Genomic DNA, 18,018 nt, shown 5'->3' with positions numbered 1-18,018 from the left:
TAGCATGACTTTCTTTTTCCTTCTTCACTATTTCATGATTAGAAGACTTTTCTTAATGTAGATTTTGACAACCTCAACATACAGGGTTTTTTTTTTTTTTAATTAAATCAGGAACTTTCACCTTTTCACTTCATGGAAATGCAGCTTCTCTTTGCATATCTCAGTCGCCAGCATCAATACTCTTGTGCTTTGGGACATTATTAAGTAAAATAAGGGTTACTTGAACACAAGCACTGTGATACCATGACAGTCTGTTTGATAACAGATTTGATTAAGGAAAGAATGGACAGTGGAGAAATGGCGGACAAAGGAACAATTCACATCCCGGGTGAGACTGTGATGTTTCATCGCACTATTTCATAATGACTTGCAATTTAAAACTTATGAATTGTTTATTTGGGGAGTTTTCCATTTAATATTGTGGGACCGTGGTTGGCCACGATAACTGAGACTGGGGAAAGTGAAACTGTGTAGAGGGGACTGCAGTTCATCCTCTTGTGTCTGGGAGGATGCCTCACTTGTATGCCGAGGGGGGGCGGGCCTCCTCCTGCTGTCAGCTGTGTTGCTGTTTCTCAGCTCTCAGGGCAGGAGTTTTCTGTTTGCACAGCCCCTAGTTTGGGTGTGTTGTGTGGCTGTTTTATTTGACCCTGGAAAAACAGGTAACTTGAAGTTCACTTCTCCCTTTCAGGGTTTTTCATTTTGTTTGAATCGTGACCAGGTTGCAGCTACTTTTGTGGAAGCTCCCCTGCCCTTTGGCGATAAAGGTGGGAATGCCCCGGGGAGTGGAGAGAAGTAAGGGCTCTTCTGAGTGGAGTTGGCCAGTTCCGACTTTGGGTCTCTGGAGTGCAAGGCCTTTGCTTACCTCAGAGCTGTCCCTACTTTTTCCAGGGACCAGACTGCACTGAATGCGGGGTTGTGGGTGGCCTGGGGCCTGCTCTCATGACAATCAAAATGAGTCCATCTCTGAGTTTCAGACTGTTTGAGGACAGGAGTATAGTGCTTGTGTGCGGGCTGCAAGGACAGGCCTGGAGCTGGGGTCGGGGAGGATGGTATGGGTGCCCAGTACTGGTGTCTGGGTCTCAGATAGACTGAATAATTTCAGAAACAATGGAGGTTTTTTCAACTTAATGTAACACCTGATACACATCTCTCAGATGTCGTCGGGTTCCATTAATACTGTATTAGACAGAAATGTATGAGTTCTGCTCTGTAGAGTGAATACCTCGGTTATTCCTTTGTGGCTTTAACGTCAAATCTCCTGAGCTGCTTAAAGGAGGAGGCGATCCTCCTTCTGAAGAGGCTGGGCCCTCAGTTCTAACTCCCTGGATGGGAGTGGGACATCTCCAAATATCCCTGCAGATTCTGTTTCCTCTCCTAGGAGAGCTTAATCCAGTGAAGAGACTAACTGGGCAGATTAAAAACCAGTGTGGTTTGCATTGATAGAAAGAAGCTGTGGCACAGGTGATCCACAATAATAGAACAATACTAGGCAGCTTTTTGTTTCCTTTGAGGACAAGGAGGTTGGGTTTTGGAGGAAGTCACAACACTTCAGGAAAATAAACTGCTATAAAGGAGGCATTAGAATCCTGCTGGGGTGTGCAGACCCCTTAACTAGTCAGTTCCAGTCAGAAGGATGTGGCATCCTTGTCCCCCGGCCACAGCCTGGCTTGTCACTGTGGAAGCTGTGGACTTGGTGAGCTAGTAGCCCTTCTTAGGAAGGGTCTTGCTATTAAGCTTCGAGGGGATGGATTTAAATGTTATGGCATAAAAGGTGTCCCCCCACCTCCTTAGACTGTTAATTCTGAGAAGAAATCATTGCTGTCAGCAAAACAGTACAGTTAATGTTGGCAGGTGCAGTGACGACAAGGAGGCCAAGAGAGAGTTTGGCTGAAGCACAGCTGTTATCTGAGTTTCTATGACAAATACAGATGTCACTGAATTCCTTCACTGTTCCGCCAGTGGGGAGACCGCTGGGTGTGAATTTAGTTCCTAAAAATGCTGGGTCTTTTGGCCTGAAAGGGTAAGCATGGAAGTGGTGGTCATTATTTCCTCTGTGTTAACCTGCTAGAAAAAGAAGAATATCTAGTCTCAATAACTGTAAAATGCAGAAATTGCACCAATTGAACATGCAGATATTTCCAGAAGGAAAACAAGAGGCTTGCACCAGTTTTGATTTCCTACGATTCCAGCTGTTCCCCATGCGTGACCCATGTTGATCTTCTTTGGTTTGAGGATGTTCGGGTCACCTGTTCTATTCATGGACACTGGACTCCTCCCCCTTACAGTAAATACAGTACATACTCATTAGTTAAAGGAAAAAGAATTATGCATTCTTTTTCTTTTAACATTTCCTGGCTTTGTCAGCTGAGTGGCTGATAAGCAACAGCACCCAGTAGCAGTGAGCACCAGTGCTCAGGTCTTGGTTCCTAACACCACCTCCATGAACCAGAGCCAGTGCTCCTTGGAGAAATGGCCCACTCTAGAACTGGGGCAAGAAATACTCAAGATGAGTCTGGAGCATCTTGTAATACCAAGGGACTATTTGTAAGAAACCACATTGATGGAGTGTGTCAGAGGGACACAGGAGCCAACTGAAAGAGCTCCCAGAGCCAGAGCTGGGGCCATTTGAGCAACAAAATGAAATGGTATTGGATTATGACCCACCGTGTAATATAGATAATTATGACGCCATACGATTATAAACAAGTGATTGAATAGATAAATTGGGGAAGAGACAAAACTCCTATGCAGGGTTCCACAGAGACTGGGGAACAGTACCCCTCCAGGAGGCGGAGCACGACTTCCCTCTTGGTTAGTGGGGGCTTCAGAGTGTGTGGAACGCTGGCATGGGGTGGGCTGGGGTGGGGTGGGGTGGGTCTCGTCTCTTGACAGTGGAGAAACCTGACAGATACATCTCAGCCAAGTGGTCAAGGTCCACAATGGCAGTGGTAAGTCATGGTGACAGCTTGCACCTGTGATATAATGTGATGAGAAGGATGCTATACCTTTGAGATCCACCACCCAGTAACCCTGTCTGATTGTGAGAAAAGCACTGGATAAATTCTAATAGAAGGACATTTTGCAAAACTGCCAAGGTCATCACAAAGCAAGTCTAAAAAACGGTCATGTCCCAGAGGAACCAAAGGATTCATGACACTAAAACAAGGGTCCTAGAACAGAAAAGGACTTTAGGGAGACACTAAGGGAATTGGGACAAAGAATTACTTCAGTTGATAGTAATTTGTCTATATTGGGTCATTTATTGTGACAAATGTGCCACACTAATGTAAAATGTTAACTGTAGGGGAAATTGGGTGTGGAGTATGTGGGAATCCTCAATAATATCTCCTGATTTTTCCCCCTGCAAATATAAAGGTATTCTGAAATTAAAATTTTATTAAAAATAGGGAATTTAAAGTACAAATAATAAGTTAAGACTTAGTGAAATCCTTCCACCCAGGATAATATTTGCCAAGTAACTTGAGACACCGTTAGTGTTTAGATAACAGCTGCGGCATGAGGCCTGGAGGATGTTGCCATGGAGAATGAGGTGTCTGGTCTGGCTGGGTAATGATAGCAATTTGAAGCTAGACTCTGGCCCGGTTCAGACACCTGGGCTTCTTTTCTTAGAAGCTCAGAAAAATCTTACCTGGGTGGTGGCTGGCTTCTGCTGGAGCATCAGTTTGATCCTCACAGTGAAACCTGACTCACGTGGTTTGAAGGATGATGGGAATTGAAGATACACAGGGACTGAAAGTAAAAGGATAGCTGTATTGTGATAGCATTGAAGTCCCATGGTGATCTCCATAGAGCTCCGTCCATTTAAAGCAGGATTGCTGCGGAAGCCACAGGAAGCTCTAGTGAGGGAGCATAGAGTGCTTCTAGCATGACTGTGGTTATTAGAAGGCAGATTTTTAAAATCTGAAATCTATTTTTAGATGTAGCTGGTGCCCCGTTAGTTCTCACACGACTTCTCTTTTCCTTTTGCAGAGAGTCAAGAAAGATGTGGACAAAGGCACCCAGCATTCAGATATGTTCCTGCTGAAGTCTGAGGAAGGAAAAGAAGGTTCGGGTGCTGTGAGAGGATGGGCCTGTGGGTGGTCTGCATGTCGCTGCAAAAGGCAGGGCAGAGAAACGGAAGCCCAGCTGCCATTCTGGTTGTAGGGTTGATGGTCAGTGCACAGGCCATCCTCATCCATGAGCAGGCCAGGCCAGACCCTCCATAAACAACCCTAAGTGTCCACAGCAGAGGCAGCTGAGGAGTCTTCACCCTCTGGGGAGTTCAGGATGGACTGGCTTGAACACATTGTCAAACCATGAACTCGCCTTTGCAGAGAGCGGGAACCACAGCTTTCTCGTCATTTCTCTTGTCCTTGCTCACGAGCAAAGGACTGATGTTAGGATATAGACTTCTGGACCACTTAACGTGGGGTTGACATCCCCAACGTTCACTTTTAAAAGTTCCTTTACAAAAAGCAAGGTTGTAGTTCATTTGTGTGATGCAGATCTTGTGATAAGAGGACTGGACTACACTGAAGGGATCCAGCGTGATCAGGGTCGTCTGCTTTATGACCTATAGTGAATTACTTCACCTCCCCGGGAGATCTGTCTTCTGTAAAATGAGGGGATGTTGTGCAGAATACCTTCATCTCTTTCCTGTGCTAAAATTCTCTCAAGGCTTCAGAAATGTTCCTACCCAGGTGTTTCAGGTGCCAACCACACACATTGCACCACTGGTGAGGACATCTGTGTTTCCAAGTGGGAGCTAGGTTTAGAGTCATGAAGTAATTTAACCCAGTTTACACATCAGTGGACTTGAACTTGAAAGCTGAACTGTGTTCTAGGCAGTGAGACCCCCAAGCCTGTGTTGCCTCTGCATCATGGCCTTCAGGCCCTTACCCCCTAGTAAGAAGGACATGTGCGTTATGAGCTGGCGCACACTTGTGTGCATGTGTCATACTAGTATGTCTTACCTGGCTATGTGCAGGGCCCTCTGACGTGTATCCTTTTCTATTTCCTCAAAGCATTAATATGCTGGTGGTAATGAATCGATCTCATGGCCCACTAGTGGGTGCAGCCTGGAGTTACCCCGTGGCTATGTACCCCGTTGGAGGACATGCAGGCAGGACAAAATAGGATGTTTCCCATTTGCTGCTTCTGTTAAGTTTCTTCTTTTTAAAATATGTATTTGTTTATTGATTTCAGAGAGTGAGAGAGAAAAACCAGTTATGCAAATCATAAATTGGCTGCCTCCTGCATGCCCCCTACTGGGGATCAAGCCTGCAATCTGGGCATGTGCATAGGTCGATGCTCAACCACTGAGCAACACCACTGTGCTGTTAGGTTTCTTTTTAATGTTTGTTGGAGTGAAAATCTTGGTTCTTCTTTCTAGATGTGATGAAAACTTTCCCCTACATTTCACGCTAGGTTGCATTTTGAGGCTGATCATAGAAATTAAACACAAGCTAGAGGGAAGAGCATAAAGTGGTGTGGCCTGTGGGTATGCAGCCATGACCATGCAGCCCACAGAGGAGAAAGGGAGGGTGGAGTGCGGGTCCTCCCGGAGGCCAGGGTGCAGCGTGGGCTCTCCCAGCACTGGGTGTGCCAGCCTCCATGCCTCTGTCTCATCCCTGCCTCCATCCACAGCTGGAAAGAGATTCTAGGGCGCAGTGTTTGGAGGGTTTGTGAAAAAGGCACCCCAGTGCAAACGGCACCTTAAGGAAAAGAATTAAATTTGGAGTAGTGAGATGTTGAAAATTGTGTTTTGTTTTTCTGCAGAGGGAGCAAAATGAGTGTTGATGGACTTTTAACCACAGTTCTGCATTTTTTCATCTATCCTAGTCTCTGGGGGAGCAGGGACATTTGTGCCATTGGCTGGTTCTTGCTTCCCCTCCATCCCTCCATCTTACCTCAGCTCCTGCTCTCTTGTGACAGGTAGATGGGTGTGGACTCGGATTAACCCTTCAGGCACCAAGCCCACTCCCAGGTCTGGCTTTTCTGTGGCCATGGCCCCAAACAGTCAGACACTGCTCTTCGGGGGTGTCTGTGATGAGGAAGAAGAGGAGAGCCTGGATGGTGACTTCCTCAATGACCTGTACTTCTACGATGCCACCAAGAACCGCTGGTTTGCGGGACAGCTGAAGGTACAGTTGGGCTCCAAAGTGGTTTCCATGGTGTGTCGTGCACCAGACAGGCAGCTTGACATGGCACCTGGCTCTTGCCTCCGCAGGTGATACTGGGTAGAGGCTGTGTGGTCTTGTTAGCCAGTTCTGCCTGCCAGGCCAGGTGTTGAGACACCAGGCCTCTAGGTCCCTCTACGGCTCTGTGAGCTGTCACTGTAAGCAGGGAACCCATCACCTCTGTCCCTGCTGTGGCACCAGTCCCAGTGGTGGGCTCCGTCCCCTTAGTGTGATCCCCAGCGGCTTTGGGCCTTGAGCTGACAAGGTCAGGTCAGCGGCCACAGAAATAGGGCTTGAGGGAGGGAGGTGGCACTTTGTGACAGACTCAGCCCAGGTCGAAGGGCCCCTGCTGAGAGTTGGGTGAGCATGAAGGCCCGTTTCTGGCCTCGCCACCTTCTACATTCTCTGAGGAGTGACACTGGGTGTATTCTTCAAGGGGCAACCCCAGCAGGTGGATTAGGGGTGTAGCCCAATGCTGTTTGCCCAGCACCCGGGGTGGGTGGTGCTCTCCATGCACTCTGGTGCACAAAGCTCCATCTGCTGCTAAGGTGGGCTGCCCTACTTTTTGTCAACAGGGGCCCAAGTCAGAGAAGAGGAAGCGAAGGCGGGGCACAAAAGCAGAGCCTGAGGGAGCCAACAAGCAGGAGTGTGAGGAGGCCAGTGCCCAGGCGCCCCTGGAGGTGGTCAGAGAGGTGATCACAGAGGATGGAACAGTGGTCACCATTAAGCAGATGCTCACAGCCCCAGGCCCATCAAAACAGCCACAGTCTGATGAGGACGATAGCCCAGAGGAAGCAGGTGGCCCCTTGGTGGAGCCCCGCCCCCGCTCCAATGCCATGCTGGCCGTGAAGCATGGCCGACTCTACCTCTATGGCGGCATGTTTGAGACCGGTGACCGCCAGGTCACCCTCAGCGACTTCTACTGCCTTGACCTGCATAAAATGGACCAGTGGATTGTGTTGGTGGAGGCGGATCCAGGTGAGCTGTGGTGGGGTAAGCATCTCCTTTGGTTGGGGTGAGAGCACTCTGAAAGCATCTTCGTCAAGTCTGCCCCGAAGTACCACCCTGTGCCGATGGGCTGGTTGCTATCTGGCTGTACATGTGAGGGCAGACACTGGTCACCGGGGGAGTGAGGATGGTTACATCACAGGGACCCCGGCTCGCCCTTGACACCATTCATGTGAGCCTCAGGACTGTCCAGGCTTTCCATAGATGCAAAGCAGATTTTGCCTGTGGCAGCTTCCCATTGTGGGCAGCCTGCTGTGTGCAATTGAACCTACCAGGCAACCCCTTCCCGTCTGTGAACTGAACCTCGGGGCCTCGTTTACTCTCTCATCCTTCATTCCTCACTTTCACATTGTAACACAGGCTCTCGCTAGTGCTACATGCTCATTTTTTTAAAAAAATTTTAATCTTTATTATTCAGATTATTACAATTGTTTCTCCTCTCCCTCCCCCCCCGCCCCCATAGTTCCCCTCCACCCTCTTCCCTTAACTCCCCCACACTGTCCTCATCCATAGGTGTACGACTTTTGTCCAGTCTCTTCCCACACACCCCCAAACCCCTTTCACCATGAGAATGTTCAGTCCACTCCCTTCCTATGCCCCTGTTACTATTATATTCACCAGTTTATTCTGTTCCTCAGATTGTTAATTCACTTGATTTTTAGATTCACTTGTTGTTAGATATGTATTTTATGTTCATAATTTTTATCTTTACTTTTTTCTTCTTCCTCTTCTTAAAGAATACCTTCAGCATTTCATATAATACTGGTTTGGTGGTGATGAACTACTTTAGCTTTTTCTTATTTGTGAAGCTCTATCTGACCTGATAAATGATAGCTTTGCTGGTTAGAGTAATCTTGGTTGTAGGTTCTTGCTATTCATCACTTTGAATATTTCTTGCCACTCCCATCTGGCCTGCATAGTTTCTGTTGAGAAATCAGCTGACAGTCGTATGGGTGCTCCCTTGTAGGTAACTTAACTGTTTTTCTCTTGTTTTTTTATATTCTCTCTTTGTCTTTTGCTCTTGACATTTTAATTATGTTGTGTTTTGGTGTGATTCCTTTTGTTTGGGGTTCTGTGCACTTCCTGGACTTGTAAGTCTATTTCTTTCATCAGGTGGGGGAAATTTTCAGTCATTATTTCTTCAAATAGGTTTTCAGTATCTTGCTCTCTTTCTTCTTCTGGCACCCCCATAATTCTGATGTTGGTACACTTGAAGTTGTCCCAGAGGCTCCTTACACTATCTTCAAATTTTTGGATTCCTTTTTCTTTTCCCGTTGGGTGTTTTTTGCTTTTTTGTATTTCAAATCTTTGATTTGATTCTTGCGTTCCTCTAGTCTGCTGTTAGGTCTCTGTATACTATTTTTTATTTCAGTCAGTGTATGTTTAATTTCTAGTTGGTCCTTTTTCATACCCCTGAGGGTCTCACTAAATTTATCAGCCTTTTCTAGGAAATTCTTGAAAAACCTTACAACCGTGGTTTCGAACTCTATATCCAGTCGTTTGTTTTCCTCCATTTCTTTCATTTGTGATCCGCATTTTTGTCTCCGCATTTTTGCTGCTTCCCTGAGTTGGTAGAGTAACTTTGTGTGCTAGGTGTCCTATAGGTCCCAGTGGTTCAGCCTCCCCAGTTACCTGAGGTGGACATTCTTGGTGCATCCCTTTGTGGACTGTGTGCACAGTTTGATTGTAGTTAAGTCTTGATTGTTATTGGTATCACTGGGAGGAATTGACCTCCAGGCCAGTTGGCTGTGAGGATCAGCTTTGTCTACGTTGGGAGATAGCCTTTATTTGACCAGACTTGCAAAATTGCAAAAGCCTCTGTGCTCAGCTTGGATGAGGTGGAGTCTCAGGGCAGAGCAGACAGCCTTGGCTTCCCATTAGCCCTGCCCTATGAGGCACCTGGATCTCAGTGTCCCTCAGTAATCACTGCAGGCACCTCTGAGAAAAAGCTGCCCTCAAGTTTCTCCCGCTGCCAGACAGTCCAGTTTCTACTCAAATGAGTTGGGGTTCCCCGGAACTTGTCCAGAACTGGAGTTCAGCGCATTCGGGAGCTTCTGATTCCCTCTAGCTAGAGAAAGACAGCAGCACACTCAGCAGTTATTTCTCTCTGCACGCACTTGAGCACGTGCCTCCAGACCTGCCTTTCGCGGCTCCCTTGAGTTTCCGCCTGACAGTCCAGATTCCCCTCGTAAGAACCTGGGTCACTAGGGGCTTGCCCGGAACTGGGGTTCAGTGTAATCTGGAGCTTCCAACTCCCTCCCACTAGGGAAAGCCAGTGGCAACCTCAACAGTCAGTCCTCTCCGTGTACATGCGTGCTTGCCTCCAGACTCCTGCCCTCCACAGCTCCCCCGAGTCTCCGTGTGCCTTTCTCTTTACCTGACAGTCTAGACTCCCCCTGTGTGAGCCTGTGTCCACAGGGTTTTGCCCGGAACTGGGATTCACTGCAATCAGGGGCTTCCTTCCCTCTCCCACCAGAGAAAGCCAGCTAGGCACTTGGCCACCCTTCCTCTGCACGCACGTCTCAGTACCTCAGCCCTTTGCAGCTCCTCTGATTCTCCATGAGCTTTTCTCTTTCCTTCTAGTTGTAGAATTTCTACTTAGCCAGCTTTCCTGTTGTTCTGGATGATGTCCGTTCTGTCTTTTAGTTGTAGTTTTGAAATTGTTGTGTGAGGCAGCAGTTTAGGTACTTACCTATGCCGCCATCTTTGTTTCTCCCATGCTCATTTCTTAAGTCACTAGTTTCTTTAAGGTCTGGGATTAGAAGTGAAAATCCACACACTTCGGGAAAGGTATAAAACAGTGGTTTAAGATTTTTTTTTCCTGTCTTGTGGTTTTGCCAGTCTTATTCTCACCATCTCTGCTAAGATCCAGTAAAAACAGTGCATTTTGATATGTTGGGGTCAGGGGCCTTCCATTCAGGTTGGGTTTTCTTAGTGCGAAGATGGTGTCCTCAGCAGCTCCCAGTCTTGGTTCCCCTCGCTCTGGGTGCACTGACCCTCTGTGGGTGTTCATTTTATTCTAAAGACACTCAGGAGTGGCTGGAGGAGACTGACTCTGAGGACAGTGATGCTGGTGAGGGCGCAGAGGGCGGAGAGGAGGATGAGGAGGACGAGGACAGCAGTGAAGAGGACCAGGGTGAGTATTAATATTTGACTGCTTTGTAGATATGCTTCAGAGGTGAGCCTAATAGCAGTGTAAGAAACATTCAAACCTGTATAGAATTTTTGTGAGTTTATTTGAGCCAAACTGTTAACAATCTCCAGGAAGCAAAATCTCAACCTGTTTAGATAATGCTCCAGAAAATAGCAGTTTTGTACCTTATTTTGTACATTACAATCAAAGGGGAAGGTATAAGTGGTTACATGAAATTCATTGGTGCTAGATTAGGGAGGGTAGGAGCAAAGCAGGGAAATCTCTGGAATTGAATAAAAAGTAAAATGATACATCTTTTAGTTAAAGTGGTACAGGATATTTAATAGTCAACAATTAACACAATAAAAATATTTGTAGTCTCTGCTTTGGTTCATTGGTTGTACCCTGAGGGGTTTGGAAAAGGGGAAGTTATCCTGACATTCCAAAGGTATGTTATCTTAGATACAGAGGCCATACACAGTCTGTTAGATAAAGATTAACTTTTGTCAAGGATGATTCTAGCCTAGGCCCTCACTACCTGCCATATATGGCTTTTAGTTAAAAAGTTTTAATTTCAGACCATTTTTAGTGGTTACTTTAGGTCTCTGAGTTTGCAAGGTCACCATACAGGCCATTCCTGAGCTTGTCAGGTTAACATGTGGCCCCTTTTCATCCACACTAAGATTTTTAGAAAATATTTGTATCTGGAGTCATTGAGCAGCTTGCTGTTTGAGCAGAGCCATCGTGCTTTCATTGATAAAGTGCAGAATAGCTTCACTGTGTCATTTCTGTAAATCCAGGTGTTCCCACAGTCACTCCGTCAGGCTGTGAGCAGGTGGCCTACACTGCCTGACCCAGGCCTTCTTCCTCGGCTGAATGTGTTTCTTTATTTCCCTTCTCTCCATGAAAGAGCCACAGCACCCCTTGGTGACGCCTGGTGAGCAGTTCGCAGACTACCTGTCTAGGACTGAGCAGTATTGGGTGAAGCTTGCCCGAGATGATGCTGGGTCAGAAGCAAAGGAGAAGAGAGTGCTGAAGGAAGCCCATGCCATGGCAAAAGCTTTCTTTGATGACTCAGCATGAGCCGCCAGCCTGGGCCAGAAATGAGGTTGTCTTCCCTCCTCGTCACTGGTGTGATTTAAAATAAACCGGACTTGGAACAAGGCTGCTGCAAAGGTTGTCTTCTGTGCAGCCCTGCATGCACCAAGGTCCTGGTGGGGCCTGCCAGGGCAGGGCCAGGCTGAGCGTGGGCCACCCACACCGCCCACGGCACTTGAATATGGAGTGGCCCCAGGAAGCACACTCTGACACGACCAGAACTTGTGCGCTCTGTGGGGGTTTCTCTTCTGCAGAGCTCGGGGATGAACGTTCTGATTGACTGCATATCATCAACCTGGAGATTGGCTTTTTACTTAAAAATTGTCAGGAGTAGCCCTCAGACTGTCTGTTGTATGAGTTTTCTTATTTATAAAATAAAATAGCTGTTGGCTGGGCAGTTCTTCTCCTTCTCTGCCACTGGCTTTTCTTGGGGCTCTCATAGCGATCAAGTGCACCTGAAGCCTCGGGACCAATCCCTTAGCCTTGTTGGGGAGGAGGTGGTGGAGCCATCCTCTATCCTTCACCCCTAGGGCTCAAGGTTGTCGTTTACAAAGTGACAGAGAGGAAGGAAAGCTGGAGGGCAGTTACCCCACTGTCCTTTCCCATGCAGTTGCTGTGTAGTGCCTGGCCTGGGGGCAGAGGTTCCTCACAGCACAAGTCCTGGTGTGTGAACATGCTGGCTGGTGGCTGCTCCAAGGTGACAGGAGACTGATTTCATTTGTAAAATTGGGGTCAAAAGTTGGGTTTTGAATTACTTGCTTGGTGGATTTTTTTCATCTTAAATATCTTCAACAATGAGAATGTAGGATTTTAGTTTTTAGCTAAGGGGCCAGAATCCCATACATTACCTGTTTGTTTGTTTGTTTGTTTTTAATAAGGGAATACCTACCTCCAGCAGAGCAGGGCATGGGCCAGGGCTTGGAAGAACAGGGGCCAATGTAATCCAGCAGCAGCCCCTCCTTCCACCTTGCCTTTACCTTCCCATGGCAATTGGCTCCAACCAGCTCCCACTGGTGTGAGCTTGTGCTGTAATAGGTCCCAGAGGGGAAATGGGCTTTTGCAGGCTGATTAGAAGTGAGACGCTCTCCTCTTGCAGTAGCCTGCCCGCCACATCTGCCTGCCTGAGCCTCCCTCTGGGTGTGTGCCTTGCATTGCTCAGAGGAACCCTGGTCATCGGGAAGAGGCCTAGTGGGTGTTAGCCAGCATGGTTGCTTGGCAGGGGAAGGAGGGTCAGGGATCCTGGCGTTTCCCTTTCATTTGTGGCACTTCCCTTGGGTCCTGGGGCAGTCTGAGTCCTTTATTGACATTCTGTGCAGAGTCCAGCTGGGAGTTCCTAGGACAGCTGAAAAGCCAGGTGAGCGCCACAGCTGGCCCCCAGGAACTGCACGCGGGTCCCTCGGCCTGGCTGTCTGACCCTGTGACAGGAGCACACCAGGCTGGATCGTGCAGCTGCTAAGGCAGGAAATAATTGGACGGTCTTATCGGCTTCAACACAGTAGTCTATTATCAGAGGCCACTTTTCTTAGAGAAGCCTGTAACTAAAAGATTGGGAAGAAGAAGGTAATTTTTAATCAACCAAGTTGAAAGAGAAGTACCCTCCAGAGAAGCTTCTGTACAAACGAATACCCATTTTGCTGTCATGTCCATGGGGCTGCTGTTAAAGATGCAGTTTGAGTAAGGAGGTTGATCAGAACCCAGGAGGATTAAAGAAACAAGCTTCCAGGAGAGGTGCCGTTTCTGTTGTTAGATTGCTGTGATTAAAACGCCAGGAACGGTGCCTTCAGTCTGCAGCAGCAGGGAGGTGGGCATCGACACAGGACCTCGGGGGCCCCAGGCGCAGGGCCACGTCTGCTGTCCTGTTTGTCAGTGACTAGGTTGCCTAACTGAATGCTCTTGACACTCCGACGGCCACATTGGCCATGAGTGGCCAGCATGCAGCCCCTGCCTTGCTGGAGTCGAACAGCGAAAGGCAGCCGTGGCCAGGTCAGCAAGGCCCTCGGTTGGCTAATTGTTGTTGGTAAGCCCCCTTAATACCCACCCCCTTGGTGGGTTCCCTCTCTCTTACTGGTGCCCATCACCCTGCCACATCAGCCCTGTGGACACCAGGCTGCAGCTCCTGGAAGGGCTCCGTGGGGTTCCAAGTGTGACGAGGTCTCTGTTCTCCCCACTTCCCAGGAGCACCTGAGCCCTGTCTGGGTCTGGCTGAAGTAAGAGGAATTCGCAGGGGTTGAAGTGTTGGTTTTTAAAAGCTGTTGACAGTGATGTTGATTTTAATACGAGATGGTACAAGCAGAAAGCCAGTGGCTAGGTGACAAGTACTTTGAGGGACCAGGTACTGGGTGGGCCAGCTGTGAAAGCCTCTTAGAGAGGCTGCCCGTGTGAGATGAGCTAGCTTGGTTAGGAGCCCTCTAGGTGTGTTGCAATGAGAAGGTGGCACAAGTGTTGATTATATCAGAGGATGGCAGGGAGGGGACACTTGTTCCCTGACATAAAGGAAAAGTGATCAGCTCTAGCTCCAGTGAGTCTGAAATCCACCTGCTGTCTATTGCTGAGTTCCATGTGTATGGAAGAGGCTTTCTAATAACTTCTGCTTTCCCAGGTGTTTAATCGGGAAGCAAGCTGTGTCTAGGTGGTTGATCACCAGAGATCAGTCCCACCTTATCGAATACAGACCATAGTCATCCTTTCTCCTGATTTGTAAGAGTCCAGGCTGCCCAGGGTCTGACCTTGGGGTCTGACCATGGTGTCCAGTTGGAAGCCAAGGCCCTGCCCACAGGTGCTGGGACCAGGGTGAGAAGCCACCCTGGAAGCTGCCGTGTCAGGCTGAGGACAGACATGTTGAGCTGTGTGTGGCCTGGGACTCCGTGTGGGGAAGGATCTCACTCGTGGAGCAGGGTCTGGAGACCGCAGTGTGTCAGGAGGATTGAGGCAGAGAAACGCTCATGGGAAAGGAAGATGCTTAGTACAACCGCCCCATGAGAAACACAGATGTTTAAGAAAATTAAAATAGGTTTGGAAAAAATAATACTGTGAGATCCTTGGCTGTTAGCTGGCAGAGCGGGGAGTGAGGCCTGAATGGGTAGGAGGCCTCAGGCACTCAGTTTATGGTGAAGAACCTGAGACGGTGAAAAGAGTTAGCCTAATCACGTAGGAAAAACTGGTGAGACAAGGTGGGGGGCACGTTTCAGATTCATATCACAGAGCTTCCTACTCAAAATAATAAGATCCTCCAAATGTGACAGAGGGACACTATTGGTAAACGGAGACTCAGTTCTGTAAGTTGTAATTATCCAGCTTATAATATTGTCACTAGAAGGGGCTTACATTTAGATACTACTTAGCCAAAACCGGTTTGGCTCAGTGGTTAGAGCATTAGCCTGCAGACTAAAAGGTCCCAGGTTCGATTCCGGTCAAGGGCATGTACCTTGGTTGTGGGCACATCCCCAGTTGGGGGCATGCAGGAGGCAGCTGATCAATGTTTCTCTCTCATCAATGTTTCTAACTATCTCTCCATTCCTCTCTGTAAAAAATCAATAAAATATATTTAAAAAAAAATAAAGATACTACTTATACAAAGCTTCAAGTTTTCCAAATTTCAAATGACAATATTTATTACTAAAAGGAGCAAAATTTTTCTTTAATCTCAACAGTGTCCCTTGCTTTTGGACCGTGAAATATATGGTAATGGTCTGATTTAAACATTCATTGAAGAAAATTATTTTATTTTCATTTTGTAAATAACCAAGCTATTTTTCCAACTAAAAGAAAAAGGCCGAGGTAATGTTTTTAGCTGCTTCATTAATAAGAAAAATCAGAACAGTCAACATTCCCTTTTGTCAATGCACAAAATGATTGCAGAGTATTAGCAAACAGTTCACATGCACATGGGAAAAAGGTGGAAAAAAGGAAATGCAGATTGAGACAGATTTATGTTAGAGTTCATTCACTAAAAGGCAACCACATCAGGGTCAGCGGTTTCATGTCTAGTGTGAGGATGAGCTTCACGCACTGCTCACCTGAACGGGGCGGGTGTGTGGGTTTCTCATTGAGGCCAGAAATGGTGATGGTGCAGATAAGCAGGAGAATGTCAGGGTTAGCCCAGTGTTCGGAGGCATGGGCAGATCAGTGGTCAGGACACGCTCTCTCCTGTATAAGCCACCGAGTGTGTGTTAGGGCCAAGTGCAGACAGGTGAGAGTGCAGGCCCTGCTGCTCTGATGGTGTCCGTGACCACGATACAGGACAGGCTCACTCAGAGGCCCAGGGGGAGAGCCCGATCCCAGGGCCATGGGTGCCCGAGTATCCTGCAGGGCGCATGCGCAGTGCTGGCCCTCAGCGCTATTCCTTCCTCCCGAGCCTCCCACTGTCTACCTGGCCTGGCCCGATATTTGGGAAGCCCGCACGGGGCAGATTTCTCCTGACCTGCCTTCCAGGCTCTCATAGCGTGGTGTAGGCGTCATTCACGGTATGTCTGCCCTGTTGGAACTGATAACATTCTTGAGAAAGAGAAATTCTTGAACTGTGTAAGTGCTCTTGCAATATGAGTGCTCTAATCTTAAGAAACTAGAACTTAACCACGCCTGCACTGGGTGTATCAGGTGCCAACCTCTTAGGAAGTAGCCCTGGCTCCTGACCTAGCAGGTTTGGAAGAATTACCAAGGGCCCAGGGATCCAGCCAAGACCAGTCTCCACCGTTCCTTGGGACCTTCTGCCTTCATGGGTTTGGGTTGCTGCTGTCACCACATCACCAAGCAGTGGCAGCACAGCTGGAGCCCTGCATCCATGGCACAGACCTAATGGAGGGCAGCAGGAGAGGGTGTGCACTGATGTGGCGGCAGGCCTGGGAAGCCTGGGGCCTGGCCCCGCGGCGTCGGCGCAGTGAGCTGTGTGTATCAGGCAGAGGTGTGGTGGGGCAGCCAAGTGAGGCAGGTATGTGAGGTCTGCCGCTCTCCCCCAGCCCAGCTCGCCATTCCCCAAACCCCAGACCCGGGCTCACTGCACCCGACTTCCTGTGGCAAGCTCACGTCCACACCTTGCTCTGCCCCTGGTGGCTGCCTGCTTCTCTGAGGTTCAGGAGCACGTTCACACATTTATCTCAGGCACTTGGGATTTCATGTGGAAGCAAACTCCACAAACAGCGTTTGTTCTGTGAGTTGTGGGGAACAGTTAGCCATCTTCCAGAGCATTGCTCCCATCTCCCCCAGGGGTGGTCCCCCGTTCTGTCACCACGCCTCGCTACGGTTCCCTTCTGCACTGGGCACTCCGTGCCAGCACCTCTTCCCGTGCCTCCCTGAGCCAGCGCCAACCCTCACGTGTTTCAGTGACTGAACCTTTGTGCTTCCATAGTTGTCAGACATCTCATAGAGTCTGCAGTTCACATGGTCCAGGCACATGGATACACTGTACAAATACAGCTTTTTTATTTTCAATCAAAGGCAACTGCACTTTTTCTTTTAAGGCTGAGTTAGAGACACTCAGGACAGGCCGTTTCTCTAGTGTTTCCTTACTGATGGTCTTGCCTGACTGGCCAACCCTGGCCAGAGAACAAAACTAGCCAGACACCTTATGTTTACAGACAGAGCTTCACCCTCATTCCTTCTTTCTCTTGATCCTGTTACTTCACTTTTATGCTTAACTGGGAGCCAAGGCTTGTCCGAGGCAAGATTAAAGATGACTGGTGTTCCCATTATCATGACATTGAGGTGTTTGTCAGCAATACTCAATACTGTCGGTTGATTGTGAGGGTCAGGCAGTATATTCAGCTGTGGAAATCGATGTCTTAAAACCTAGTAGGCACCTTCATGGTAACTTTCTGAGATCAAAGGCAAGAAAAAAATTGGAAGACAAGACCTATAAAAGTTAAACTGAGCTTCCTGTAGAAAAGGTTTGCATCTTCCACCCTTCATGTTGAAAAGTGTCTTTGAAATAAGCAAGTGCCCCTGGAGGAGGCCACTGGGGGCATCCCTGGGAGCACCCCCTGGGCCTCTTAGGCCCTCCCCCCCCCCCCCCCCCCCCCCCGCTTGGGTACAGGTGAGAACTGCCTTACAGGAAAACCCTGCCCAGAGAGAAAATACTGGTGGTGATTGTAGACACTTGGGTGTTTTTAAAGAATCAGAAACCTGCTGAAACGGGTTTGGCTCAGTGGATAGAGCGTTGGCCTGTGGACTGAAAGGTCCCGGGTTCGATTCCGGTCAAGGGCATGTACCTTGGTTGCGGGCACATCCCCAGTAGGGGGTGTGCAAGAGGCAGTTGATCGATGACTCACTCTCATCGATGTTTCTAACTCTCTATCTCCCTTCCTCTCTGTAAAAAATCAATAAAATATATTTTTAAAAAAGAAAAAAAAGAAACATCAATGAGAGAGAATCACTGATCAGCTGTCTCTTGCACACCCCCTACTGGGGATATGCCCGCAACCAAGGTACATGCCCTTGACCGGAATCGAACCCGGGACCTTTCAGTCCACAGGCCAAAGCTCTATCCATTGAGCCAAATTGGTCTCGGCTCTCATTGATGTTTCTAACTCTCTATTGCTCTCTCTTCCTCTCTGTGACAAATCAATAAAAAAACGTAAAAAAAAATAATAATGCTTTGCTTTATTA

The 18,018-nt window shown here is 48.1% G+C and overlaps 1 protein-coding gene across 4 annotated transcripts in view; it reads left to right on the top strand.

Annotated features, from left to right (window-relative positions):
- KLHDC4 (kelch domain containing 4) overlaps positions 1-11,483 on the top strand; it is a 47,764-nt gene extending 36,281 nt beyond the window's left edge. The window contains exons 8-12 of one of the 4 annotated variants that reach the window (XM_084905040.1): positions 3,991-4,066; positions 5,935-6,143; positions 6,755-7,157; positions 10,213-10,323; positions 11,231-11,483. In XM_084905040.1, coding sequence (XP_084761166.1) covers positions 3,991-4,066; positions 5,935-6,143; positions 6,755-7,157; positions 10,213-10,323; positions 11,231-11,403 — 972 coding nt within the window. In that variant the 3' untranslated portion in view covers positions 11,404-11,483. Of the gene's footprint in view, positions 1-3,990; positions 4,094-5,934; positions 6,144-6,754; positions 7,158-10,212; positions 10,324-11,120 lie in introns of all 4 variants that reach the window. The other 3 variants (XM_084905039.1, XM_084905038.1, XM_084905041.1) reach the window with 3 other exon arrangements.
- The last annotated feature ends 6,535 nt before the right edge of the window (positions 11,484-18,018 follow it).

The sequence above is a fragment of the Pipistrellus hanaki genome, assembly GCF_964339955.1.
Source record: "Pipistrellus hanaki genome assembly, chromosome: 15".
NCBI classification, from domain to species: Eukaryota; Metazoa; Chordata; class Mammalia; order Chiroptera; family Vespertilionidae; genus Pipistrellus; species Pipistrellus hanaki.
Note: the sequence above shows the minus strand (reverse complement) of the source record. Positions and strands in the feature narration are given on the sequence as shown.